The sequence below is a fragment of the Phodopus roborovskii genome, unplaced genomic scaffold, assembly GCF_943737965.1.
Source record: "Phodopus roborovskii unplaced genomic scaffold, PHOROB, whole genome shotgun sequence".
In the NCBI taxonomy this organism is placed as follows: domain Eukaryota; kingdom Metazoa; phylum Chordata; class Mammalia; order Rodentia; family Cricetidae; genus Phodopus; species Phodopus roborovskii.
In genome coordinates this window covers 1,455,019-1,481,568 of record NW_026126439.1, presented here as the reverse complement: position 1 = coordinate 1,481,568, position 26,550 = coordinate 1,455,019, and the positions used below count along the sequence as shown (strand labels likewise).

Sequence of the window (26,550 nt, the reverse complement as noted above, 5' to 3'; positions counted from 1 at the left end):
TTTCTGATCTCCCTACAAAAACTGAAATGAATGATCTATGTGTAAACTAGCTCGATCTATGTGTAAACTAGAAGACTTATGCATTGTCTTCAGACATCACTTTAAATAGGGCTCTTGTATAGCCTGGGTTGGCTTTGAATTTGCTATGTAGCTGAAGTCAGCCTTAGGGTCTTGATCCTCCTGCTTCCACCTTCCAAGTGCTAGATGACCTTGCAGTGTTATTTGTCAAACTAGCTCCCCAAAATCTGGGCAGGTCTGCTTATGTTTTTCCATCTACCATTTGTCCTTAGTTCACTCCCTGCTGCTCACTAATCACTCTATAGCAAAGGGGAAACCCCTGTATAAGGAGACAACTGTTTTCCAACTGTAGAAGAGGGAAGATAAATTCTTGTATATTCCCAGCATAAACTGTTTTCAATGAACCTTTAATTACAAAACCAACAATATCAAACTGTATTTATACTTTGTTTGACTCCTAAAAATGAAATTGTTGTAAAGCTCATTACAAACAAACCCACAAAACTAATAAAATACAACAAGTGTGTGGGTATCTATGTGTGTGTGTGCACATGATTGTTCAAGTGTCTCTGTACATGTGTGCATGATTGCTCAAATGTGTGTGTACTCAATGTGTACACATGCATATGAAGTCCGGAGGCCGAAATCAGGCATCTCTCACTCTCCATCTTAAATCTCAATAGACTGGCTGTCTCATTTGAGCCCAGAGCACACCAGTTCTGCTAGTCTTGCCAGCCTGGTTGCTCCTGGAAACCCTGTGCATCTACCTCCCAAGGCTGAGATTACAGGTGGGCCATCATGTCCAGCAGACATTTGTGTGGGTGACGTGGATTCTAACTCTAGCCCTTTCCACATTGAGCCATCTCTTCTGTCCTGAGTATGGATATGTTTTTGATCCAACAACAACAACAAAAAAATTCAGGCTGAGCCTGGGGAAGATGTCTTTGGGGAATCTTTCATTACATTGATGTTTTTCACCTGATGGTTGAGTCGCTGAGGGTTGCTAACATTTTTCTTTATGAATAATGACACTTATTTTAACTGATTCATTATTCAGCAACCTGAAACAAATGTTAGCAAATACTTAATAGCCAAGGAACATCACTTCTCCGTGTTGCCTACCCATTTGGCAGATGAACTGCTGCTAGGGACTGTGTATAAAAACGGAATCTATGTGCTGTGGCATGTGATATCGAGTGACTAGTCACCACTTCCCTGCATCTGAATGACTGCCAAATCCTTATTCAAACAGTGAGCCAGAACATCCCATGGCCTCCAGCATTCTGTGCAAAATTTGCAAAGTTCATGCAGCTTGCAGGTTCGTTTCTTTCTCATTATATTATTGATTCTTTAGGTGGCTTTTAGTTTCACTTTGTCAGTCATACATGCAAGAGCTGCAATTTTTCCTGGAAATTCCGTTCTTTCTAGAAAAGTTTCCCCTTAGAATCAGCACTTAATGCTTCTCAAATCTCTTCCCTGGCATTACTAATTGCAACTCCTAATCCTGGAAACTTTTCTGACTCAATAGCGACAGTTAGATACTTGTGAGAAAACAACACTTGGAGCATTAACCATGTCTCATGGCTCTGGAAGGGAGAGTAGGGCATGCATACACAGAATAGGGGCAAAGCCTCAGGAATACAAATAGTGACAACTGTTGAGAGTAAGTCTCCTGGCTGCCAAGCATATAGAGTCAATGGTAAAATCTAGTATATTCCGAATGGGAAAAATGCAATGTAAAATATGGGATGGAAAAAGCCATCTTTACCCTACACAGGAGCTTATGTGGGAGAAGTGTGGTATAATGGGATGGAAAAGGACTGCCTTAAACAAGTCTGACTCTTATAGGAGATTGAGAAAAGGCAACTGCATACAAGCACATCTTACAGACATGAAAGAATTGTTCTGGTTTGAATATTGTTACCCTTAAAGCAATGTACCCATTTTTAACTTTGTAACCGTAAGTAGCTGCCAGCTGACATAAGTTCTCTGAGAGCAGGATGTGTCTGGCTCGATATTTAGTTAAGCCTGCAAAAATGCTGAACTCTATGTCTAGAATAAGGTTATGTAGGGGATGGGAAAGTGTATTTGGGGAAGCATAAAGGGGAACAATGGGAGCTTTTGTGATGACTACAATGTATTTCTTAAAAGCAGAAATAGGAGCCAATAATAAAACTGTTCACTTAAGCCTGGTAGGAAAAACAAAACAAAACAAAAAACAGTGTTAAAGTATAAATAAAGACAGATCAAGTTGTTTGGGGCTACTTGTGTGCAGCCCACCTAGTGGATGGGCAGAACCCAAGCCTCTTAGCAGTCTCAGGTCCTGAGTCGGAGATGAGGCAGAACCTGGCAGTTAGGCTCCCGGAGACTTACTCTTACTTGAGGCTTAACTATTCGGATCCCGCTGTAACAGAGTTGAGGTCTATAGATAAGAAAACTTTTATTTGAAGGGCCCGAAGATTAATAATAGCTTAAATGGTGGTTCAATACTTCAGGCACAGATTTTTTTGAAACTTTAAGAGAATTTCAAGTGTAAACAAAAAAAGTTTAGAAGAAAGGAATACAGTGAGCCCGAATTACCCATCACACACCAATTTCTAACTCACTGTTTCCTCCACTGCATGTCCTATACAGTAGAGTCAGCTCCAGACTTTGGCAAGCCTATTTTATAGGCAACAAGACAGATGTCCACAAGAGGGCGCAACCCTCGTTGAGCAGCCCACATCTACAGAGGGACAATCCCTGCACAGACTGGTTAATGAAGGGTTGTAGAATGGCCTGCCAGTTCCTCCTGTGTTTGATATTAAAGTACTTCTTTGAAGAAAATGTCCCTGTAAGCTCTTTGTTACTGTAACAGGCAATGTGTACAGAAAAAATTAGAAAAAAAAGACTGATTTTTTTTTTCTTACCAGATTTCAAAGTATGATGGTTCCTACTGGCATCCAAAAGTCACAAATGAGGTTTCAATAAAATATTTGACTTCGTGCATGTGGTGTATTTTACATTTTAAAATCACTCAGTTCATACTCACTGATGCTGAAATGTTTCTGTCTTTGATCTGTGAAACCTGCTAGTTGCCTACTAGTCTTAGAACCTTCTAATTTGTGCTAATGGTGTGTATGCTAGGGAAAACCTTATGGATCATATTCCTGTCTTCTGGAGTGCTGTTCCCAGAAGCTCCACGATGTAAATAATCAGATTCTTCTGACTTGGGTCTTATGAAAGAGCAGTATGTATTCCTAAATCATCTCTACAACTCTCTAGCTTCCACTTATGTCTCTAGCCTATTCTCTCTATATAATATTGTTGTTTTAAAAGCAGTCCTATTTAAAATCAATTTTAACATTTATTATTTTGTCTTTCACAATATGCCTCCTGATCCCACTTGTCTTCCCTCCTCCCCCAAATAAAACACAACCAAATTTAAGATTAAAAGGAAGAAGGGGAACATCTCGTCATGGAAGCTGCAATGTGACACAGTGAGTCACGCAGTAAACCCCTCTATCCATATATTTTAACACATAGGCATGTATCGCAAAGAATCATTGGTCTGGTTCAAGACCCCTGGTCTCTGCTGCACCATCGATGCTGGGCTCTCACTGAGACTCTTCCTGGACATCCTTGCCCTGTGCCTAGAGATCCTGTAGCCCTGGGTCCGCAGGATCAACATCCCACCCCCATGCTTCGGCAGATCACAGACCTGGTGGATGTTGAGGTAGGCCCACATATAACCCTGGTTCTTGGACTGGGTAGTTGTAGGGTTAGTCAGTCCACTCCATCTCCTATATCTTTGCCACCAGGGTAAGCTCTTCAGCTAGTTCACCCTTGCAGCTATAAGCAAGGGGCAGAGCCAGTTCTCAAGCTTTTAAGTCCTCAGGGTCATTTCTTCCATACCTACACCTTCAGGACCAACTCTACCATGTTGCCTAGGTGAGATGTAGGGGCCACTCTCCCTAGTGCTGCAGCAGATGAGGGGCAGGGACAGCTCTCCTGCTCTTATTACATAAGGGCCAGCTCTTCCACCAAAAGCAGTTGTTATTAAGTTGAGCATACTGGTGTATCCCAGTTCATGAGTAGTGGAGACAAGAATTGGGAGTTCAAGCCCAGACTCCCCTAAACAGTAAGTTCAAAGCTAGCCTACATTACATCAGACCTTGTCTCCAAAAACAAATACAAACCGAATTTGTTTTCATTTATATTATTTAGAAAGAAAGAAAGAAAGAAAGAAAGAAAGAAAGAAAGAAAGAAGCCAGGAAGTAGTGGCGCATGCCTTTATCACTCAGGAGGCAGAGGCAGGTGGATCTCTGAGCTTGAGGCCAGCCTGGTCTACAGAGAGAGTTCCAGGACAGGCTCCAAAGCTACTGAGAGAAACCCTGTCTTGAAAAACTAAACCAAAACAAAACAAAAACCCCTTCATTGAACAAGTATGTATATTTAGTATCACCGCTACTCATCTTGCTTTTGGGTAAAGGTAGCATACCATATACTCTTCTTTCTAGTGGGTATAGGTGCTTTTATTTATTTACTTGCCTTAACAATAGATTGCAGGAGTCACTCCACAGCTGTGAATAGAAAGCTTAGCTATACAATGGTCGTAGTACCGTAAAGTTTTCCACCAATCCTCTATTGAGGAATCTGGGAGGTGATTTCTAAGGTTTTGCTACTACAAATTGTGTCGTGATATCCCTACAAATTTTTATCACCTTATCTTTGGGATGGATATCTTACAAGTGGGGGGGGGGGACGGCTGGATCAAAGAGTGAACCGGCCTATGTAATATTCTTAAATAAAGTTCTTTGTTTCTGTAGTACAGATGAAGGAAGAAACCGAGATAGCGGCTAAAAATCACTTAAGGGGTTACAAACGGACTAGGAGCTGAACTTGTAAGCAATAGGTCAAGAAGGGAGGAACTCAAGAGGGCTGGGCGGTTCTGTAAACTTATGTCCTTGTCTTTCCCAACCCCTGCCCTGTTGATATCCTGGCTTCTCCCTTTCCCCTGTCTGGATAACCTGGCCTTGTTCCTGCTCCCGACTTCTCTCCTTCTCACCCCTCCCACCCCCTCCCACCCCCGTTTCTCCATAGCACCCGTCTGTCACTCCGCCAGCCCTCTTCTGGACCTCTCTAACGGTCTCTGGGCGATCTTCCCTCACTCTGGGATCTGTTTTTGACAGATGATGGCTCCTCGCTGACAGCTCAAAGGCTGTCAAAGGTTGCATGGCTACGTGTTGCATGTGTTAGGTAGTTGCATAAGGACTCTGCATGCAGAAACCATGCAGAGTTGGGCCAATGGCAGCTCCATGTTTCAATTGCCCCAACTGCTGAGTTTCGTTCTAAACTGCTCCCTTTCCCTTTTTAAGTAAGTGCCTCCCGGCTGTTCTCTTTCTTTCCATTTCTGCTCCTGATAGGTTAACATCTATTCCTCACTTCCCTCCCTTTCCCAATAAACTCCAAGTGGGTTTGTTAAGTTAGGTGGATCGTGTTTCATCGCCTGAAGCTGCAGCAAAGAACAGCATGCCCGACAAGTTCTTTCTTTAACTCCAGCTTCAGGACCTCTCACACTTTCTATACCCCGCCCCTCCTCCGCCCCCTTCCCGGTTCCATTTAATTAATAACTAAGGGACCTGCCCGAGCTTGCTCTTAAACCGGAATTTTAAGAACCAGGGTCGGTGAAAGGGCTTTTGCGCATGAGCAGATCCTGACTTCCGCAAAGGAGTACAGTCCCACCCTCCCACCGTGGTTTTTGTGTGACGCCATCGCATCGCGCCGCTCCCAGGGGCCTTCAAGGTCGCTTTGAGGAGCGGGAACGTTAGTAAGTGGTCGGCCCGCGTTCAGGTGCACTCCGTGTCTCTACGGCAGGCTCCCCGGCGACATGACGGGGTACACACCGGATGAGAAGCTGCGGCTGCAGCAGCTGCGGGTGCTGAGAAGGCAATGGCTGAAGGACCAGGAGCTGAGCCCTCGGGAGCCCGTGTTGCCACCGCGCAAGATGTGGCCCCTGGAGGCGTTCTGGAATAACTTTCTGCGGGACGGGGCCCCGTGGAAGAACATGGTGAGTGATGAGCCACACACGTCCCAGTTCGCACGCCGGGTCGCAGCCCAGCCACCCTCCCACCTCGCTCCTCTCAGTCCCATCAAGGCCCGACCCTGTTTGTGCTGGGGAGAGCCCTCAGAGACAGTCCGGGGTCTCAGGTTTTGCAGAGACTGACACATCACCGGAGTCCTGGGTTGGGATCGAGAATGGGTTGGTTTGGGGAGGGGGTGATCCTGTTTGGCTGTCAGGTGTACTGAGAAGTCAGATACTAGGTTTTTAGCTCATGTAGTTCTTTGGATTGTAGATACCTTCCCTCAGAGTAAGTAACAGGCCAGAATTCACTGATGTTCATAGGCTGTGATTTTAACACGTACGCGTTTTGTGAGGTTGAGGTGATAGAGACCGGCTAACACTGTATTCAACTGCTAGAGGGCTAACTGGTGTAGTACAGACAGACTGGGTTCTATTTGGAATGCTTTGTCAGACTCCAAAACTCCCCTTTCTATGCCTCACTATGTACTTTGAGCACGGTTTTATGTGCTTTTAAGTTGCATTCCTCGACTTTGCCAGGCAGAAAAATCATCCAATGTAGGAATAATTTTTATTTTAAGGGTTCCTGGGGTCTGTTAATTAAGTCATACCCGTGATGAGTAATTGCTTTCAATGACTTCCAATAATAATAATAACAGTGGGTTCATGCTGTCTTCGAACCTAGTATTCTGCTGAGGTTTTTGTATGCATTACTAATTTCTTTATTCCTAAGTGGTAAAAAAGGGTTTCCAATTCTCATTTTAATTGCGAGGAAAGAGAAACATTAAAGAAATAATTGAAGGATTTGCTCCTGGTCACTCCAAGGAATTCATGTTGAAATCCACATATGATCTACTATCTTACTGTGCTACAAAATGTAGTGCAACAGAAATTAGTCTAAAAGGGTATCACATACTTAAGGTAGTGAAATTCAACGCTAATTCAAGCTGTCTCTTCCTTCTTGTGTATCTGGCATTACCTGGTGGCAAGTTGATAACTTTTAGCCAGTGATTTAAGGAAGGAATCATTTGTTGATTTTTTGTCTTACCTTGCTTTGAATGGTTGATTTTTTTTCTTCTATAATCATCTGCTATAATTCATAAATTCTAGGTTGTTTTTCTTCTGAAAGGGTATTTTTTTTAGTCAAATTAGATGCCATAGATATGCTTCCCCCACCTTTTTTTTTTTTTTTTTTTTTTTTTTTTTTTGTCTGTTGACTTTCCCTTTTAAAAAGGTGTGCCAGGAGAGATTTCAGTGAGTTTAGAATACTTTAGTAAGAAACCTTGCTTTTTTTTCTTGAACATGAATGCCTTCTATCTTGCAGAATGTTATTTATCTTAAACCTTGTCTCGAAGTCTTGCAAAATGTAATTCATCCTAAGCCTTGTTTGCTCTGGAGTCTATGGATGTCCCAAAGTCCCAGAGGTAGTGAAAATATTGGAGTAAGTAGGTTAGCACCAATCTGTCAGGAAATACATTCCATTTAGAAGTTTGTAAAGTAATTATCACACTCTTGTTGGTGGTTTTGTTTTTCTTTTTGTTCTGCACACACTGAAAAATGAGGTATCTCATGCTAGGCATAGTAATTAGCACATGCTGGTAATCACAGCAACTCCAGAGGTTGAGTAAGGACTGCTGTGTATTCAAGGCCAGGCTGGGCTACATGGTTGAGTAAGGTTAGCCATTGCTAAAGAGAGGAACCCTGTCTCAAAATAAATTAATGGAAAGTAAAAATGAGGGATGGGTGAGATGGAGAGTACTTAAGACCACTTGGCTCTTGCCGAGGACCCAGTTTTGCTTCCCAGCACCCACATGGTGGCTGAAAACTTGTCTGCAACTGTAGTTGCAGGGAATCCAGTGCGTTCTTCTGTCTGATCTCTAAGAGCACCAGGCACACTCGTGGCACACATGCATACATGCATGCATGCACACATGCAGACACAACACTAACACACATAAAGTAAATAAATCTAAGAAATGAAACATTTAAAAGAGCATATTTGTTTATTTTGTGTGCTGTGTTTTCCCCCCACAGGTCTTTAAGACATACCGGTCCAGTCTCTTTGCCGTTTCTCATATACTTATCCCTCTCTGGTTTATTCACTATTATGTCAAATATCATCTAGCTGTAAGTATGTGCTAAATGTGTGCTTTTCAAAAAAAATTTTTTTAATACCTTACAGTAATTTCCTGTGGCTATGCTATACTCAGGAAATAATATGCCACTTTAAGTTGATTTGAAGTTCTTTGGATTCTTTGGGGTAAAAGGTTTAATGGAACTTAAGTACTCTTATATACAATAGTTTCAAAACTTAAAATTCTAAAGATTATGTACATTGGTTTATAAGTTGAAGTAGTCAGAGTGTCTAAAGCTAGAGTCCTGGGCAGGAGGTGGGAAGATGATTTCTGCTAACTTTTTAGCGGGTCAGGTATGGCATATCATTCAAAACAGGTTTTGTCATTGTTTCATTTTCCTTTCCTTTGTTTTTGCCTGATTTTCATAATTTTCTTTCTTTAGAATCTAGGGTGACCAAAAATACTAACATTTTCACGGAAAGATCTTACATGGAGCCCCTTGCCATATTTTAAAGACAAGGGATAACGGTATGGTTGGATATGGTGTTGGACTGTAGACAGTAGGAGAAGGGCATATAGTTCCCGGGACGTCATGGAAGAAGGACCAGTGATGATGACTGTGTTGACTGTTGGAATTCAAATAGTGTAAATAGAGCATTATTGTGTTCAGTGAGAGTTGTTAAGAGTAGGCTGAGCATGCCTATTTGGGAAGTCTTAGTGACAGCAGCCTGGTGTAGGGTAGCAGAATGTAAGAATGTGGTGGCACACTCGGGAGGCAGAAGGCAGGTGGATCTCTGAGTTCGAGACCAGCCTGATGTACAAGAGCAAGTTCCAGGACAGCCTCCAAAACCACAGAGAAACCCTGTCTCGAAAAACCAAAAAAAAAAAAAAAAAAGACATCAGAGCCCAAATAAGGTGTGAAGGCTAAACTTGGAAATGGGTGGTGATTGGTGATGGTGACAGATTTGTGAGGAGCTTGAACCAGTAAGTACACAGGTAGAAAGGGTTATTTCCATGAAAATGAAAAGGGAGATCACTTTGATCACTTTGGGGAAATGGAGTTAGAATTGGAAGTATTAGTATGAATTCATAGTTATTACTGTGCATTCATAGATAGAGAACCATGTGTGTGAATGTGCACTTGTATACATGTTCACTAATCTGCATTGAGAAGACCTGGGAACAGTGCTGTCCTCAGTTACACTCTAGCAGGCAGCATCTCAGTATTGTAGCCATGAGACAACTGAAACTGTGCTGCTTGACAGAAGCAGCAAGAAGAAAGCTGCCCCAGGTTTGTGGTATTGCTGCCCAACGTTCATCATCTGAATTCAGTTACCAGGAGTCATAAAACAAGCCCTATTGGAGGGAATGTCCAGTGGAGCGAGATTAGTGGCTTGCATCCTTTGAAAGTAAGATTGTGAAGTTGGAGAATGTCAGAACACAGCTAGAAGGACCTGGGTTCTCCACTTCTACCATGTGGTCTTTTTTGCCCTTTGAGCTATCTTCCTGGCCCACATTATATCTTTTGAGCAACCAGAATGGAGTACCTAGTATGCCCTCTTTTTGTTATAGAAAGAATATAGAAAAGTAAGTCTTGGACATCCAGGAATATGTATTTTGTTAGAAGAGTGTGGAGGGGACAAGTTATGCCAGTTAGAAGGAAAGACAAAAAGTCAGTGATGAGCGTGATCATAAGTCCTCAGCCTGAGGAGATATCTCTCTCTATTGATCCAATAAGCTGAGACCAGATTAGAGAAAGTTTCCAATCTAGGGAGAAGAGGTGAGCTGTACATGTAACAAACTGTGGGAACTCTTCAATGTGCATGCATTGAAACTACATCTCATACGTTGCAAGCTAGCCTTGAACTGTGGTTCTCCTCACTTTCACCTGATGACATCCATGAGCTTCCACACCCAGCTGAAATTTCCACTGTTAAATGGGAAAATGACATAATGGTTGTGAAGGAAATGTAAAAAAAAAATCTAACACAGACCAAAGGAAGCAAAGTTCTGTGCCAGGCAAATCAGCTGGAGGCTTTTGCAGTTTGGTGTATGCATTAGAAGTTGGGGGAAAAAAAGCAAAGTGATTTGAAATTACATGCTTCCATGTCCATAATAGTCCCTGAAAGCTCCAGGTTGTCATGGCCTGTCTGATGTGTCCGCAGTAACGTTAGTATGGACTCGTAGGGATTTGAATTGGGTTGTTTTCATTTCAGAAACCAGCCAAAAGCCCTTCTGCAACAATAAAATGGACTAACAGTTTATATCTCTAAGGTTCAGAGAATGGTTTACATTTCTGTACTGATGGACTTGAAAGCCATGCGCAACTCCATGGACCTCTTCCTGTCACTTATTTATTTCTTACTTATTTCCTCCCTGTTTTAGCATGGTGACCTCTAGAGAAGAAGACTGCCTGCCTTCTGGCAGGAAGGTTGGAAACATCTGAAAGCAGCTATTGTACAGAAGTGGTCAAAATATTGCCTGGGAATTTAGTTTGTTAGCTTTATCTTTTAAAGTGTACTTTTATCTTGCTTAAATGGCCATGCCTCTGATAAAATACAAACGAGCTTATTCTGTCCTTACCACCTTGGAACTAATCGAATTTGAACTCTTAAGGCAATTCCACTTACAAGTGTAAACACAATCTCTTAAGCACTTTAAACACATTTATAAATTTTTATTTTTTCAATCTTAGTTTTAGGTATTTGTATGGTATATTGATGCCTCTACTCTAAGGAGTAGGTTTTTTTCAACTTTAAAATCAGAAGTGTGTTCATTATACATTTCATTATAATCCTGAGCCTATTGTTAGAAGTAGCCAGATTCTTTTATATTATAATTTCTCTGACAATAGAATATGGACCATCCCAACTTTTTTTTTTTTTTTTTTTTTTTTTTTTTTAGTTACCATTTTCTCTTGCTTTTATTGAGGTATACATTTTGCCCTATTCCTTCTCCCTCCTCCCTTCTCTGTTCCACCCTCTCCTCTGCCCACTCCCACCCCCATGCTCCCAACTTACTTGGGAGATCTTGTTTTTTTCTCCTTCCTAGGTGGATCCATGTATGTCTCTCTTTGTTACCTAGGTTCTTTGGGGTTTGTATGAGAGTTTCATACAACTATAATGTTTTGATTATATTCATCTCTTTCCCAACTCTTCCCAGATCCACTTCCCTCCCCTACCCACCCTAAGTTAAATTTTTAAAGATAGATTTTCCATTTGTGTGTGCATGTGCATATATGCCTGCCTGCCTGTCTGTGTATATGTGATATGTACACATAAGTACAGATGCCCATGGAAGCCAGAGGAGTTATCTCCCTGGAACTGGAGTTAGAGGCAACTCTGAGCCAAGCAATTTGGGTGCTGGGAACTGAACTCTGGTCCTCTGCAACAGTAGTATGTGCTTTCAACATCTAAACCATCTCTCCAGTCCTGTCCCAACTTTTATATTTTTTTTATTTATTTTATATAACCAAGTCCATTTAAATGAAAACAAACATTTATAGACAATATTTGGGAATTTGGGCGTCGTTCTTTCCAAACTACTTCCTGCTGGCAAGGGGCGCTGTCATGGGGGATTCAAAGAAGATTCAGAAATCCTGGCTGTAGTCTGTAAGGCTGCTTTGTCCAGCTGTTTTGAATGTAGGATCACCTGGTACTCTCTTTCAGGTGGTCTGGCGTGATCAAACCACATTAGTCTCAAAGGAATCCACATCTTTTCATTTTCTGTGGAAACAAAAATAGAAATCCTTTTCCCCAGTAACTTGTCCTTGAACTTAAATTTTGGAGTCAAAGCATTTTCTTTTTAATTTAATTTATTATTTTACATGTCGATCCCAGTTCCCTCTCCCTCCCTCCCTCCCTTCCTCCTTCCCTCTTTCCCTCCCTTTTACCCTCTCACATGCACTCTAACCACCCTCCCCTCCCATCCCCCCCCATCCCAATTCCATATGTAGGGGAATGCCATCCAGTTGGGGTCATGTAGATCTGACAGGTCATGTGAAGCAGGGCCTGTCCCAACTTTTAAAAGTTGACATTTACCTATTTATATTGATTGTAGTTTCCTTATCATTTCTGTGGCCAATTTGTCTTAGGATTGAAGACATTTGCTCTCTAGCAGAAGTATATTTAATAAGCTACAGTACTGGGTTGACAAAAAGAGACATTAATATGGTTACTTCTCTGAGGGATTCATGCTTTCTTAGCTTAGTGGTTCCGATAGCGTCTGCTGAGGGCATATGCTTAGCTTAGTGGTCATATTTCAACATTTTATGTTTTGTGGGATCTGGGGCCACTTATCTCTTATTCTTCTCAGTTTAGGTAAATTCTGCAGCTTTATTATAGTAACATTTGTTTCATTAACTGAATTCATCATTTTTCTGAAGACATTTAGTGTCTTCTTTGGCAGCAGTTCTTTTTTAGGATAAAAAATATAAATATGTATTGTTATTGTGTGGGTAGGGGTACAGCTGCCCCATAATGCTTGTGGGGATCAAGGGACAATTTTATGGAGTTGGTTTTTCACCTTTTATCTTCACGTGGGTTCTAGAGATGGAACTCTAGTCGCAAGGTCTGTATGCTTTCCCCAGAGTCACCTCCCTGGCCCTGGCCACAGTTCATATAATAAAGACATTTTGTTTTCTTTGTATCATAATCTAAGTTTCTCTAACAATCTTGGTACCCTTGTCTTATATCATGCAAATTATCTTTTAAATATTTTGGTGTGATATCTTGTGCAGACAGACATACATACTTTATGAGTTTATTTGTTCTACATTTATATAATAAGAACCTTTTATATGCAAAGCACCGAAAATAGAGATGTAGCCATATACACAGCAAATTGTGTCCCTGCCTAGTGAAATACTTGTTCTTATCTTGGAATAAGAGGCATATATGGTTATAGGAGGTGATCAGTTCTCTAGAAGTGGAATTGAGCAGGGTAAAGGAATAGAGAATAACAGGGAGCTGCTGTTTTAATTGGGCCTTTCTGTAGAAGTGATACTAAAAGATACCTAACTGGAATGAGGTGAGGGGACAAGCAGATACCCAGGAAGAGTGTATTTCAGTTAATGGAATCAATGAGCACTAAAGTCTTGGGACACAAACAGGCTTTATTGATTTGACGAATAGCTAGGGACTCACTGTGACTAAGGTACAATAAGGGAGAGAGTATAGAAAGTCAAATAGCGGTGAAATCATGGAGGGTTTTAGAGGGCACAGCAAGGATTCCATCTTTTTTTCCTTAATATGAAATTGTAAGCTAAGATGTGAGCCATGCTGAAAGGGTCGTGCTACCTGTGTTGTTGGGGGCATGAGTTGAAACGGACTGGCTAGTGGTTGCTGTAGGAGCAGTCCTGGCAAAATGTCAAGAGCATGGGCAAAGGAGGTACTGTTAGCTGGGGCAAATCAGTTAGATACAAGGTATTGAGCAAGGTGGTTCCAGTAGTGTCTGCTGAGGAGTTACAGCTTCTGACTTTTAGCACTGAGGGAATACCATTAGCTAAGATAGGGAACATGAGGAGGAGCAGTTGTGGGGCTAGGGGAAGTTAAATTGTGAATGTGGTTAACTTTGAGATGCGTATTGACATAAGTAGGTATGTTGAATTAACAGTTACATGGGCCCAGAGTTCTAGGAAAATTAGGGGATTAAGTAAAAATTGGGGATACAAGCTAACATTTTCACAAGTGATTCTACTGTAATTTATACAGAATTATTTTTATTGCAGACGAAACCATATGCCATCGTTGCCACGAAGCCCAGAATATTCCCAGTAAGTCTGAAAACTCCAGGTTTTCGATTGTACATTATTCCCCCTTCCATTCTACAAATGATTGTCAAGCTCATTAGAATAAAATGATCCTTTCTTACTGTCAGCTTAAGTGTGTTTGTGTATTATTGTAGGAGGAAAAAGGAGAATAGCAACTGAATTTGAAAATAAGGAATGGACATTGTATTTCTCAACCTTTGTTTTATGACCTTGACTTCTCTAGAGCAGAAGGAACTCCCAGCTTTTCATGGGAAAAGGACTATAGCATAAGCTTGAAACTATACCTTTCGTTAATTCAAATTTAAATTAAGATGGGTGTGCTTATACACACCTTTAATCCCTGCACTCCTGTGCTGTGTCTGGAGGATCTCTGTAAGTTGGAGGCCAGCTTGGTCTACATAGTGCATTTCAGGATAGCTAGTGCTATATAGTGAGTTTCTACCACTGAACCATCTTTCCAGCCCCCAAATTGAAATGTTCAAAGTAAAATGGAAAATAATTTTGAAGGTTTGTTTGTTTGTTTGAGATAGGGCCTCTCTATGTAGTCTTGTGTATTCTGGAACTTGCTGTACAGACTAGCCTGGCTTCAAACTTACAAAGATCCACCTGCCTCTTCTTTTAGAGTGCTAGAATTAAATGTGTGTGCACTACTATGTCTGGCTTAATTTGAGTTAGCAAAATGTAAAATATGTTTACAGTAATTTATTGTGTTAAATAGATGTTGAAATATTTTACAATCTATTAAACATTTACTTGTTTTTCTAGGGTGATACAATTCTGGAGACTGGAGAAGTCATTCCACCAATGAAAGATTTTCCTGATCAACATCATTAAAGAGCACTTAAAACATAAAAGACTTGTGTAACAGCAAAAGTTTTCATGTAGTGCGTATTTACTGAATCTGTTTCCTGTAAAAATAACTAATAAAGCTTATTCTCAGAGTGTTGTTGTATTTCTTGAGACTGACAGTAAAAAGACAAATTCTAAAAAGCTATCAGCTGCTTTTTCCCTGTACGTTTCGATAAACAATGCAAAACACGTTTTAGTCACAGGATAGATTTGTTTACACACTGATGTGGCATGAGGTTAATGAGTGGTTGATGGACTAGAATGAAAATCTGTGACCTGATACAAAGGGGCTGTTTGAGCTATCTGAAAAATTAGCATGCCAACGATTATCACAAAAGACCACACACAATTCTGTGTTGTGAATTTTACTTTTAAGTCTACATAGGTGCCATCTGAGGAAAAGAACAGTGTTTGCTGGGAATTACCAAAGTTCATTCATTTCGAAGAATTTGTCTGGAAACGCTTTCTGTAGCTGTCGTCGTGCAGCTACAGTTGATGCATAGATGACGAATCCCCAGGAGAGCAAGACGATCACAAGTAGCAACTAAAAGAGGGGAAGGAAGGCAAAAAGAAAAACCAATGAGCTAGGTACTTTGCCTGCTCAGGCCAGTTTACCAGCTACAGGTGTGAGCAGACTGTCAGACACTCAGAGGCAGACTCCAGGCCAGTGGAGCGGCAGCCCTGACGTCAGAGGCGGAAAAGCGTGTCCTCCAGGAAGAGGCGGAGCCGAGGGCAGGGCGTAAACGCTCAATTTAGGACTAGGTTTTAGAGTTCCGAGCTGCAAGCAAACAGTCGGCCTTTGCCTCGCGGGCCATAGGGTGCGGCGCCTGGGAGTTCCATCGCCCCCGCTACCTACCGCGGAGTAAATCCAGTCCAGGGTGCGGCGACTCACTGGCCTCATGGTAAGGGAGCAGGAGGGACGGGGTGGCGCGGGCCCTAGAGCCGGCTCCCGGGAGCCGTCCACCCCGCTGCAGCAGCCATCTTTCTGCGGTTCCAGGCGCGCTTCCGCCCGGAGTTGCAGAGCGTCACGTGATCCGGGCCTAGCCCGCCTTTCAGGCAGCGGAGGAAATAAAAGAGAAAAATGTTAAAATTGCGCTTGTTTTTTGCGCTTAGATGGACATTTCTCGACTCTCTTTTTTTCCTCCCGTCGAAGTGCTGTATTAAGGCAAAATAGTGTGCCATCGTGTGCATGTAAACGTATTTGAAAATAGTCACGCTGGAAGAATTAAAGTTGCCGTCCCACATCGGTTTCCACAAGATGTGGATAAACGTTTATATGTTAATGTTTGAACAAAATCCACTCCTTGTGTAACTAAGGAATCGTTAGAAACTGTTAATTCGGCCATTCATCAAAAACGTCTAGTAAAAATGCTGTCGCTTATTGCTTTAAATATTTTTAAATATGTGGCATTTTAAAAAATATGCTACCCGCATGGTGGATCTGCCAGTCAACAAGTGTAGACGGGACGTTTAATTGAGTTTAGGACCTCAGCAAGTATGAAATACTAAGTACCAAGAAGGGCAGTTTGGCAGGCGAGCAGCTGGGCCTGAGGATGCTGGCGGTGTTCACAGTGGAGGCCTGGCTGGCAGAGCCTGGACTGCGCGGCTTTGGGCGCGGATGTGTCAGGCAGTTTTAGTCTGGATTTTGGGGAGTGGGAAGGGGAGACAGGCCGCTGGGAGAAAGGTAATGGCTGGGCAAGGGCTCGACGCCTGGTGTCCATCCCAGCTAAAAAAGACATGAGGACGAGGGCTCTGTGGGACTCGGCCCAATCCATGTTATACTAGAGAGAATTATAGGGAGTCGTCGAAGTTGGCGAGGTCTCGGTTTATTCGCATATTTGACAGTGATGAGTTTGCCTTTCCTCCCCAAAGACAGGCGCCCCCCGCCGTGGGGGCTGGGCAGGGTCTGGCGGCTGCCCTGGGCCCCGCCCCCTGCGGGTTCCTTCCACGGCGCACGCGCCGGGGCGTGGGGGTGGGGCCTGTCTGGCTGCGCGGGCGGGCGGGAGGGGGTGGGCCTCGCCTTCTCTCCGCCCCCAAACTGCCTATGGTGATGAGCGTTCTACGTCATAGGGGTCGCAGCCGCCGCCGCCGGGGTCCCCGCTGTCTCGCGAGGAGGGTGAAGCGCCCCCTCTGGCGCCTGCGGAAGAGGGGAGGCGCCGAAGCCGCCGGGTACGCCTTCGCGGATCTTGCCGCCACCGGCCAAGCTTACTGAGCCGACGGGAGCTGGCCTCTAGCGGCCCGGCCGGGCCTGCCGCCGCGCCCTCGGAGGTGAGTCGGGTGGAAACAAAAGGCTACGGGCTGGGCCTGCCGCTGCCCGGGCCTCCGAAGGTCGCGACGACACCGGGACACCTGTGGATCGGTGGCGGTGGGCGAAGGAGGGGAGTGTCCCACGGCGCCACCCGAGGAGCGCGAGCTTGACTGAGTACTGGAAAGAGCTGTGTGTCCCTGCAGAAGTGTGACCTTGGCAGGTCCCCAGCCCCCGGACCCTGTCTGTGACATGGGAGTAGCATTTATTTCAGTTGATCGTTGTTATGTAACGTACATCCGTGTGGCTGTCTTTCCATCCTTGCTAGCTGTTTTCAGGGCAAGGAAGCCACTAACACTAGCGGAGTTGTGCAGTGTTACACGTGTGGGCAGGGTTTGTGTGTCTTGGGACTTCATCACACATCTAGTTAGTGAAGCTTTCCTTCTGGGCTGCTAATTCTGATTTGTAGCCTGGAGAGGGACAGTGAAGACATAAAAGGGATTTAAGATGGAAATTGGGAAGCAATTTTGGTGGGTAAGTTTTTAGATTAAGAAACCGAGAGCTGGGTGTCAGTGGCTAACTTTAATCCCAGCTTTCAGGAGGCAGAGGCGGGTCTGGAATTCCTTATGTAGCACAGGATGACCTTGATTTTCTAACTACTCTTGCCTTCATCTCCCAGTGTGCTGGGATTGCAGGGTGTTCCAGGGTGCCTAGTTCTGATGAATTCTTTTTATTACTTCAATCCCAGCACTTGGGAGATAGGCAAACTAATCCCTGAGTTTGAAGCCAGCATAGCCTACAGAGTAAGTTACAGGACCACAAGAGGTACACAGAGAAGCCCTGCCTTGAAACCACCCCTCAAAAGAAAAATTAAATTTGGTCATTTATGTCCTATAACTTTTAGAATTGATTAAACTACTCAGACAAGTAGAACCCAGATAACCTTTAGCAGCCATTGTTTCAATTTATCTACATCTACTAGTGAATGTTGTTAACCACTTTGCATTAGATACATTAGGTATATAATTCTTGTTCTTTAGTTACTATGGACGATCTTTAGAAACCTATCAGTTATTGGTGATGATTGCTTTTTTTGTTTGTTTTTTCCAGACAGGATTTCTCTGTATTGTTTTGGAGTCTGTCTTGGAATTCGATCTGTAGACCAGGCTGGGTTTGAACTCAGAGGTCCATCTGCCTCCCAAATGCTGGGATTAAAGGCATGCGCCACCAGCTCCTGGCCAAGTGATGATCACCCTCAAAATCAAACTTTTCCATAACTTAGGCTACTATGTTGAATTCTTACTATTCATCAAGCACTGTGCTAAGCTCCTATTTACATGAATTATATCCCTTTGAACAACGTTTTTTGTCCTCATTCAAATAACTGCTGGTATTCCATTTTAGAATTGAGAATATTTGAGAGAAAACTTTGTCCCACCTTGGACTCTGGGGAATCAACCTAAGAAATGGTGATTCCAACTAGATGTGATGTCACACACCTTTAACCTCAACACTTGAGGCATAGGCAGGCAGATCTGATTTTGCAGGCCAGACAGGGCTACATAGTTCTTCCCTACTCCCACCACCCTAAAAATTCTTAGTATTGACTGATGCTGCATTAGAGTTAACATCACTAAAGTACAGCCAGATGGTTAAATTCTCTGTCCAGTAATAATTTAAGGAATACTAAATTATAGTATAGTATAGAAGATAACTTTCATAGAAAGGAGGAACCTGAAATTCATGCACTTTTCCAGTCTAGCTTTCATTGGATTTCAGTTCTGATTTTGTCTCCACCTATTTTCCCTGGGTATGTTTGACCCTGCTATCTGAAATGTCCCTTGAATTATGGTATAAAGGGTTTGTATCTTTGTTAAAATCTGTGGATTTGAAGATTTAGGAAAGGAAAGGTTCAGTGCATCCTAAAGTAATAGACTTTGTTTTGGTTTTGGCTGTTCAGGAAGTAGGAGCAGAGCTGGTTAATTTTCTCTGGAGGAACTAACTGGTAGTCAGTCCTAAATTAGGTTACTAGGGTAGAGGGACATTAATGAGGCTTCTTCTAGAACTTGAAATACAAAATATAAATGGTTCCATATTTGCCACCGAAATAAGGACCCCTTGTGCAAGTCTCCCATCTCAGCCTATTTCCTAGCTATCCCAATAAGGTTGTTAATGTATTTACTTAGGTGTGTAGTTATCATCCAGTTCTAATTTATGGAACATTTTCATCTTCCCAGAAAGAAATCTCATTACAAGCTCAAGTCATCCTTCTTTATAGACTGGACTGTTTTGGTCATTTGTATGCATAGTACCACATAATATGTGGTTTTTCGTGTTTTGTTTTTCATTTATTAGAATGTTATGTTGTTGTAGTCAGTACTTTGTTACTTTTTTATTGCTAAGTAATCTTGTGTACATATCTATATCTATATATATATATATATATATATATATATATATATATATATATATAAAACCCCCTGGATCCAGTCAGTGCTGCCTATATGCATATTTGCTGTATGGGTATATTGATGTGTACACACACACACACACACACACACACACACACACACACACACACACACACAGAGTTTGATTCTCTGGGACTGGAATTATAGGTGATCGTGAGCCGCCATGTTCATATGAGAACTCAGCCTGGGTCCTTTCCAAAGGGACATCTCCCTAGCCCTGTGCTGTAATTTTTAAATGGCTTGAAACTTGTACAGGTGACCATAGCTCCTATGAGTTGTCAGGCACTCATAGTTGCTTATTCTCAGTGCTTTGACCAGTAAAAAGTCTCTGCATTACAAAAACTAGCTCTGACCAAGATTGAGAGAGAAGCTTTAGCAAAACCATCAGGTTCTCGCCTTGAGCCAGTGACTTCCCCAGCCTGGGTTTGGCCATGTTGGTAGTTACCAAACCACATTTTGTTAATCTGTCAGTTGATGAACATTTCAATTACAAATTTGAGATATTAGTAACTTATCTGTGACTTAAGAGTTTTGTTTGGTGTGTTTAGTAGTTTCTTTTGAGTAAGTACCAAGAAATAAATTGCTAAATTATTCTTCATTTGTAGTTGGCAATTTTAGTATTTAGTTCTGATTTTTGAACAAGTAATCTCTTGATTATATTATCATTACATTGCTAGTTTATGTTTCTAACTAGCATTGTATTGTATAGCTAAATATATTGTATGGAAACACAAGAAAAAAATCTAATTGTTCTTTTTACCTTTTGGTCATTCTTTATTCCGATGTTGTCAAAGTAACATGTTTCTCAAAATTAGGAAAGATTTAAGATTTCATTTTTCATAAAGTATACTTCATTGATGTTTGAAATTTACAGTCTAGTATCCTTTAAATGATGCTGGTTTGTGATTTCTTTTCCTTTTTTTTTTTTTTTTTTCTTTTGAGGCAGGGTTTCTCTGTGTAGCTTTGGAGTCTGCCTATCCTGGCACTCACGCTGTAGACTAGGCTAGTCTCGAACTCACAGAGATCGGACTGCCTCTGCCTCCCAAATGCTGGGACTAAAAGCCTTTGCTATCACTGCCCAGCTAATTGGCTTCCTTTTAAGGTATTGTTCTGAGAAATTCAAAATGCTTGAAGTGAACATGTTTAAGTTGGAAAATCTGGTGGAATACTTGTATTTCTGCAATAGTTTTTTAAGTGCCTTTGGTAAATTTGTTGTTGTTTTTCCCTTCTTGGACCAATTAGTTGATTATTTAGGAAGTGATAATTCTATTATTCAGTCAATTTAGCATTTGAGTGGTGATGGAGTTTTCTATAGGCCCAGAGAAATTTATTTTATTTTTTGGTTTTTCGAGTCAGGGTTTCTCTGGCTTTGAAGGCTGTCCTTGGAACTAGCTCTTGTAGACCAGGCTGATCTCAAACTCACAAAGATCTGTCTGCCTCTGCCTCCCAAGTGCTGGGGTTAAAGGTGTGTACCACCACACAGCTCAGAGAAATTTAAAGGAGGGGATTTTAAAAATATGTACAAGATGGTTAGTATAAAATGGAGTGTAAAAGGGATTTATGAATGAGAGGGCTAAAATCAATGGATATTTGATTTCAGCTCCAACAAACTGATTTTGTAAGCTACAACCTGATAGGTTATATGTAAAGAAAACTGACCATTAACAGTCTCATGATGGGAGTGCAGACAGTAAGAAAAGAGACATCAAATATATAATATACCTTGTGGTTTCACTTTTAGATTCAGCAAAAAGGTCTGGTGGCCTGCACTGACAGTCGTAGAATTCAGGAAACAACAATAGGAGCATTACACATTTGGAGTCCAGTGTGAACTACATAATAAGTCCCAGCCTCAACCAAACCAAGACAGCAGCAAAAGAAGCTATGACTGGTTCTTAGAAATACTTAAAAATGCCTGTTGGGGAGTTGGAGATATGGCTCAGTGGTTAAGAGGTTCAGAGTTCAATTCCCAGCAACCACATGATGGCTCACAACCATCTATAATAAGATCTGGTGCCCTCTTCTGGCCAGCAGGCAAAATACTGAATACATTAAAAAAATTTTTTTAAATAAAAAAGATGTGGGGTGGGATTGGAAATGGGAGGACTGAGGGAGAGGGAACTGGGATTGGTATATATAAAATAAGGTTCTTTTTAATTTAAATAAAAATTTTAAAAACAAAAAAATAAATGCTGGTTGGTAATGGCTCATTTGTGCCTTTACTCCCAGCACTTGGGAGGCAGAGGCGGGTGAATTCCTGTGAGTTCAAGGCCAGCCTGGTCTACAGAATTAGTTTCAGGATAGCCAGGGCTACACAGGGAAACCCTGTCTCAAAAAGAAAAAGAAATACTTAGACATAAGCTGTCCTATTGATATCACTACAGCTAACATTAACTCAGCTCTTGGAGCCACATGCTACCTTCCATTGCTATTAGACTGAAAGACCATTTTTTAATGAATGAAGCTTTCACCGAAAGCTATAGCATTGGCTTAAACAGGTGGACTTTGTCATGTGTTGTATCCTATAAAACAAATTGAGTACACATAAATTATTTCATAGATATTTTGGATATGTAAATACCTAGTAGTCAGACTGTTAATAAGTAATTAAACTATGGTATTAGAGGCACATATGATAGTTAGACCATGGTATTAGGGGGTGTGTGTGTGTATATATATATATATAATACAAAACTATACATGAAAATAACACTTGAGGACAAGAAGCCTTTTTTTAATGTAAGGTCTAGAAAGAAACATAATGACCATAGCATCAGAAATAACAGGATCACTGAAAATGTAACTTACTAAGTCTGAATGGGGAACATGGGTATGTGTTTGCTTTTGTGTTTCTGTGTTGGTTTCAAATATGTATCTAAGAAATTACTATGTGTACTGGGACAGGTGACATTAAAGTACAGAAGTAATACTTGAGAGTACAGGAAAGGATTTTATCCTAGGAAATGTGATCTTGGAGCTTGTGCTTTAATTGCTATGTTGTTAATGCTTTTACTATGTATTGCCTTTTTATGTTAAGCCATTCATTTTTGCCTAAGTATGAACAAAATCCTTTTTTGTTCAGTTACCATTTTATTGAGTTACTGATATATTTCTTTCCCTTTTACAGATAATGGCCTCCGCTACTAAGGAATTTAAAACGGACAACTTTTCACCTAAAGCTGGTACTAGCAAATTGCAACAGACAGTACCAGCTGATGCATCTCCAGATTCTAAGTGTCCTATATGCTTGGATAGATTTGATAATGTGTCTTACTTAGATCGATGCCTACATAAGTTCTGTTTTCGCTGTGTGCAAGAGTGGTCAAAAAACAAAGCTGAATGTCCATTATGTAAACAGCCCTTTGATTCTATTTTCCATTCTGTGAGGGCTGAAGATGACTTCAAGGAATATGTCCTAAGGTCTTCTTCATATAATGGTTCTTTTACTCCTGCTCCTGAGGTTCGAAGATTTCGCTACCGCACAACTATGACAAGAGAACGGAATACTTCTCTTTACACAGCTAGTGCTACCATAAATAGAAGAACAACTACCCCACCAGACAGTGGAGTACTGTTTGAAGGGTTAGGCATTTCTTCAGCAAGACCTCGAGATGTTGAAATACCTCAATTTATGAGACAAATGGCATTAAGGGGTACAACTACTGCAGATGAAAGATCTTTGCGGAAAATTCAAGAACAAGATATCATTAATTTTAGACGAACTCTTTATCGAGCTGGTGTTCGAGTTAGAAGCATTGAAGATGGTGGCCGCTACAGGGATATTTCAGCTGAGTTCTTCCGTAGGAACCCAGCTTGCCTTCATAGATTAGTCCCTTGGTTGAAACGTGAGCTTACGGTTCTTTTTGGAGCCCATGGGTCTTTAGTCAATATTGTTCAGCACATCATTATGAGTAACGTAACTCGCTATGATTTGGAGAGTCAGGCATTTGTGTCTGACTTGAGACCATTTTTGCTTAATCGAACTGAGCATTTTATACACGAATTTATCAGTTTTGCTCGATCTCCCTTCAACATGGCAGCTTTTGACCAGCATGCTAATTATGATTGTCCTCCTTCATCTGAAGAAGGGAGCCATTCTGATTCTTCAGTCATAACAATATCACCAGATGAGACTGAGACTCAGGAGGTGGATGTGAATGTATCCACTGTTAGGCAGGCACCATGGGATGACGAAACTCCTGGACCATCTTACTCAAGCTCAGAACAAGTGCATGTTGGTATGTCTTCCCTTTTAAATTCTTCAGACAGTTCAGATGAGGAACTTGTCCCCACAGGAGCCACCTCTCAGATACAGGGAGTGCAGACCAATGACGACCTGAATAATGACAGTGATTCATCATCAGATAATTGTGTCATTGTTGGGTTTGTTAAACCACTGGCTGAAAGGACCCCAGAACTTGTTGAACTGTCTTCTGACTCTGAAGAGTTGGGCTCTTATGAGAAGGTGGACACAGTGAAGTCACAGGAACAAGAGCAGTCTTACAGCTCTGATGACAGTGATGTTTGTCAGTGCTCATCTCCACGTTCTGTTCTTGGAAAGGATGAGCAAGTGAGTAAAAGCCATTGTGATTCTGAGACAAGAATAAAATCAAAGAAAGAAGAGAAACGATCTACATCGTCATCAACTCCCAGGGACAGTTCATCTACGAGAGGAGACAGAGTATGCTCCCCATACAACCATCGACACAGGAAGAGGGGAAGATCGAGAAGTTCAGATTCCCGTTCCCAGAGTAGAAGTGGACATGATCAGAGAAATCATAGGAAGCATCATGGGAAGAAAAGAATGAAGAATAAACGATCCAGAAGTAGGGAAAGTAGCAGCAGACCTAGAGCAAGGAGGGACAAAAAAAGATCAAGAACTAGAGACAGCAGCTGGTCAAGAAGAAGCCAGACACTTTCTCTGAGTAGTGGGAGCACCAGTAGATCAAGATCTCGTAGCAGTGATCATGGCAAAAGATCACGAAGCAGAAATCGAGATCGCTATTATTTGAGAAATAATTACGGAAGCAAATATAAGTGGGAATACACTTATTATAGCAGAAACAAAGACAGGGATGGTTATGAATCATCATATAAGAAGAGGACTCTTTCAAGGTCCCATTATTCTAGACAATCTTCAAGTCCAGAATTCAGAATTCAGTCTTTTTCTGAAAGAACAAATGCCAGGAAGAAGAATCACAGTGAAAGGAAATATTACTACTATGAGAGGCACAGATCAAGAAGCCTGTCTAGTAATAGGTCAAGGACTGCATCTACTGGGCCTGACCGGGTGAGAAATGAGAAGCCCGGGGGGAAACGAAAGTACAAAACCCGGCATTTGGAAAGCACTAATGAAGTGGCTCAACCATTTCGTGATTGTGCTACTAAAGGGAAGGACAGTCATTACCAAAAATCATCAAAACTGGATGGAAATTATAAAAATGAGAGTGATAGCTTTTCAGATAGCCGATCATCAGACAGAGAGACAAAACACAAGAAAAGGAAAAGGAGGACACGGAGCCTAAGTGTAGAGATAGTTTATGAAGGAAAAACTACTGACACAACTAAACACCATAAAAAGAAAAAGAAGAAACATAAGAAGAAGCATAAGAAACACCATGGAGATAATAATACTTTACGTTCCCCAGTTGTTATAACCATCGACAGTGATAGTGACAAGGACTCTGAGGTAAAGGCAGGTATGGAGTATAGCAATAGTAATCTTCCACAGCCTGTACACAGTGAAGTTTTGACTCCTTCCTTGGAAGCATTTGAAACTAAAGACGTTGTCACAATAGAAGATGAGCTTGGTGTCTTGGACAAAGAATGTGATATTACTGCACTTACTGATGACTTGAATACCAGCCGAACTGTGGCTAACAGTGTACCACCAGCAGTCTCAGTTGAAAAAACTCTTGATGTAAGAGAAGAAAGCACCTTTGCCTCGGATTTGGAGAGCCAGTCCAGTAATACATCTATTCAGACTGAGCCATCAGGACCATTGCCATCTCCACGGACCTCATCATTGTCAGTGTCTCTTGGTACAGACTGTGATATGTCTTAAAACTGCCAAAGCATCTCATTGATAATTCAGTGTAGAAAATGAGGGGAAAAGTCATCTACTGCAGTCTGGGTGACTTTTGTTGGAAAAACTTGGCCTCAAAATATTTTAAGTGTTTGTGTGTGTGTGTTAATTTGTAAAATTATTTGTTCAAAAAGTTATGTATGTCCCAGATATATGCACTTTTAAGTGAAAGAAAAATGTTGCTAGCAGTTTATTTAAAACTTGGGAATCTTTTTAAATAAAAATTAAAAAATTTAGAAGTTATTTCATAAAGCCATATGGTATTGACATATTTTTATGGTAGTATTTTTGAATTTTTTTTTCAAGAGTTATTCTGAAAATGTGTTATAAGCTGGGAGAATGCTTTTGGACAGTTATTTTTCATAAAAAAAATTTGTATGATTCAAAACCATTTCTTGGGCTGAAATACGTCATTTTAATCTGCACAGGTTATCTTGATATCTGCCAAAAGCAGAATTTAGTATTTTTTGTTTATATACCTGTTTATCTGGACTGGCAGTAAAACAAATGTGTATTCAACAAAAGACAATAAAATAGTACATTGTAAAAGAACTCAGATATTTTCCTGTGCAACATTGCTTTCTTTAAAGTTTGCTAGAGCCAAAGTCTTAAAAACAGGGTAAGCATTTACAGGTCCCAGTTTCAGTGGGTGATTCAGGTCTTTAACTCACGGGGAGTATTATATTTTCTTGAAAATGGCTTTGGAGCATTTTGCTTATTACAGACACAAGCCTTGGCCTAACTTTCCTTTACAGTTTTTCACACCAAGTTTCTCTTGATTTTTAATCTTTAGGGAAAATAATATGGCTTTATATCTAACCCAATAAAAGGATTTTCAGTAAACAGCAGAGATTGAACATAATTCAAATTTGGACCTCAATTTTCCTTGTTTACCTGTGTTCATTCTTTAGTGGAAATTGGAAACCTTGCTGCTTGGCAAGTCTACTGGGTTTTAGTGGGAGAGCAAGGCAGGGAG

At 41.3% G+C, this 26,550-nt stretch overlaps 2 protein-coding genes across 3 annotated transcripts; both read left to right on the top strand.

Annotated features, from left to right (window-relative positions):
* Positions 1-5,806: 5,806 nt before the first annotated feature.
* Ndufb6 (NADH:ubiquinone oxidoreductase subunit B6) lies at positions 5,807-14,865 on the top strand. 2 transcript variants are annotated; one of them, XM_051187534.1, is made up of 4 exons: positions 5,809-6,067; positions 8,114-8,206; positions 13,883-13,927; positions 14,690-14,865. In XM_051187534.1, the coding sequence occupies exons 1-4, from the start codon at positions 5,888-5,890 to the stop codon at positions 14,756-14,758; spliced, it is 387 nt and encodes a 128-aa protein (XP_051043491.1). In that variant the 5' UTR covers positions 5,809-5,887; the 3' UTR covers positions 14,759-14,865. The 2 variants fall into 2 exon arrangements, with proteins under 2 accessions (XP_051043492.1, XP_051043491.1); XM_051187535.1 differs by lacking the exon at positions 8,114-8,206 and having other exon boundaries at positions 5,807-6,067.
* A 671-nt stretch (positions 14,866-15,536) lies between these two features.
* On the top strand, positions 15,537-26,126 carry Topors (TOP1 binding arginine/serine rich protein, E3 ubiquitin ligase). Its single transcript, XM_051187533.1, has 3 exons — positions 15,537-15,675; positions 16,844-17,041; positions 22,617-26,126. The coding sequence occupies exons 1-3, from the start codon at positions 15,673-15,675 to the stop codon at positions 25,551-25,553; spliced, it is 3,138 nt and encodes a 1,045-aa protein (XP_051043490.1). The 5' UTR covers positions 15,537-15,672; the 3' UTR covers positions 25,554-26,126.
* The last annotated feature ends 424 nt before the right edge of the window (positions 26,127-26,550 follow it).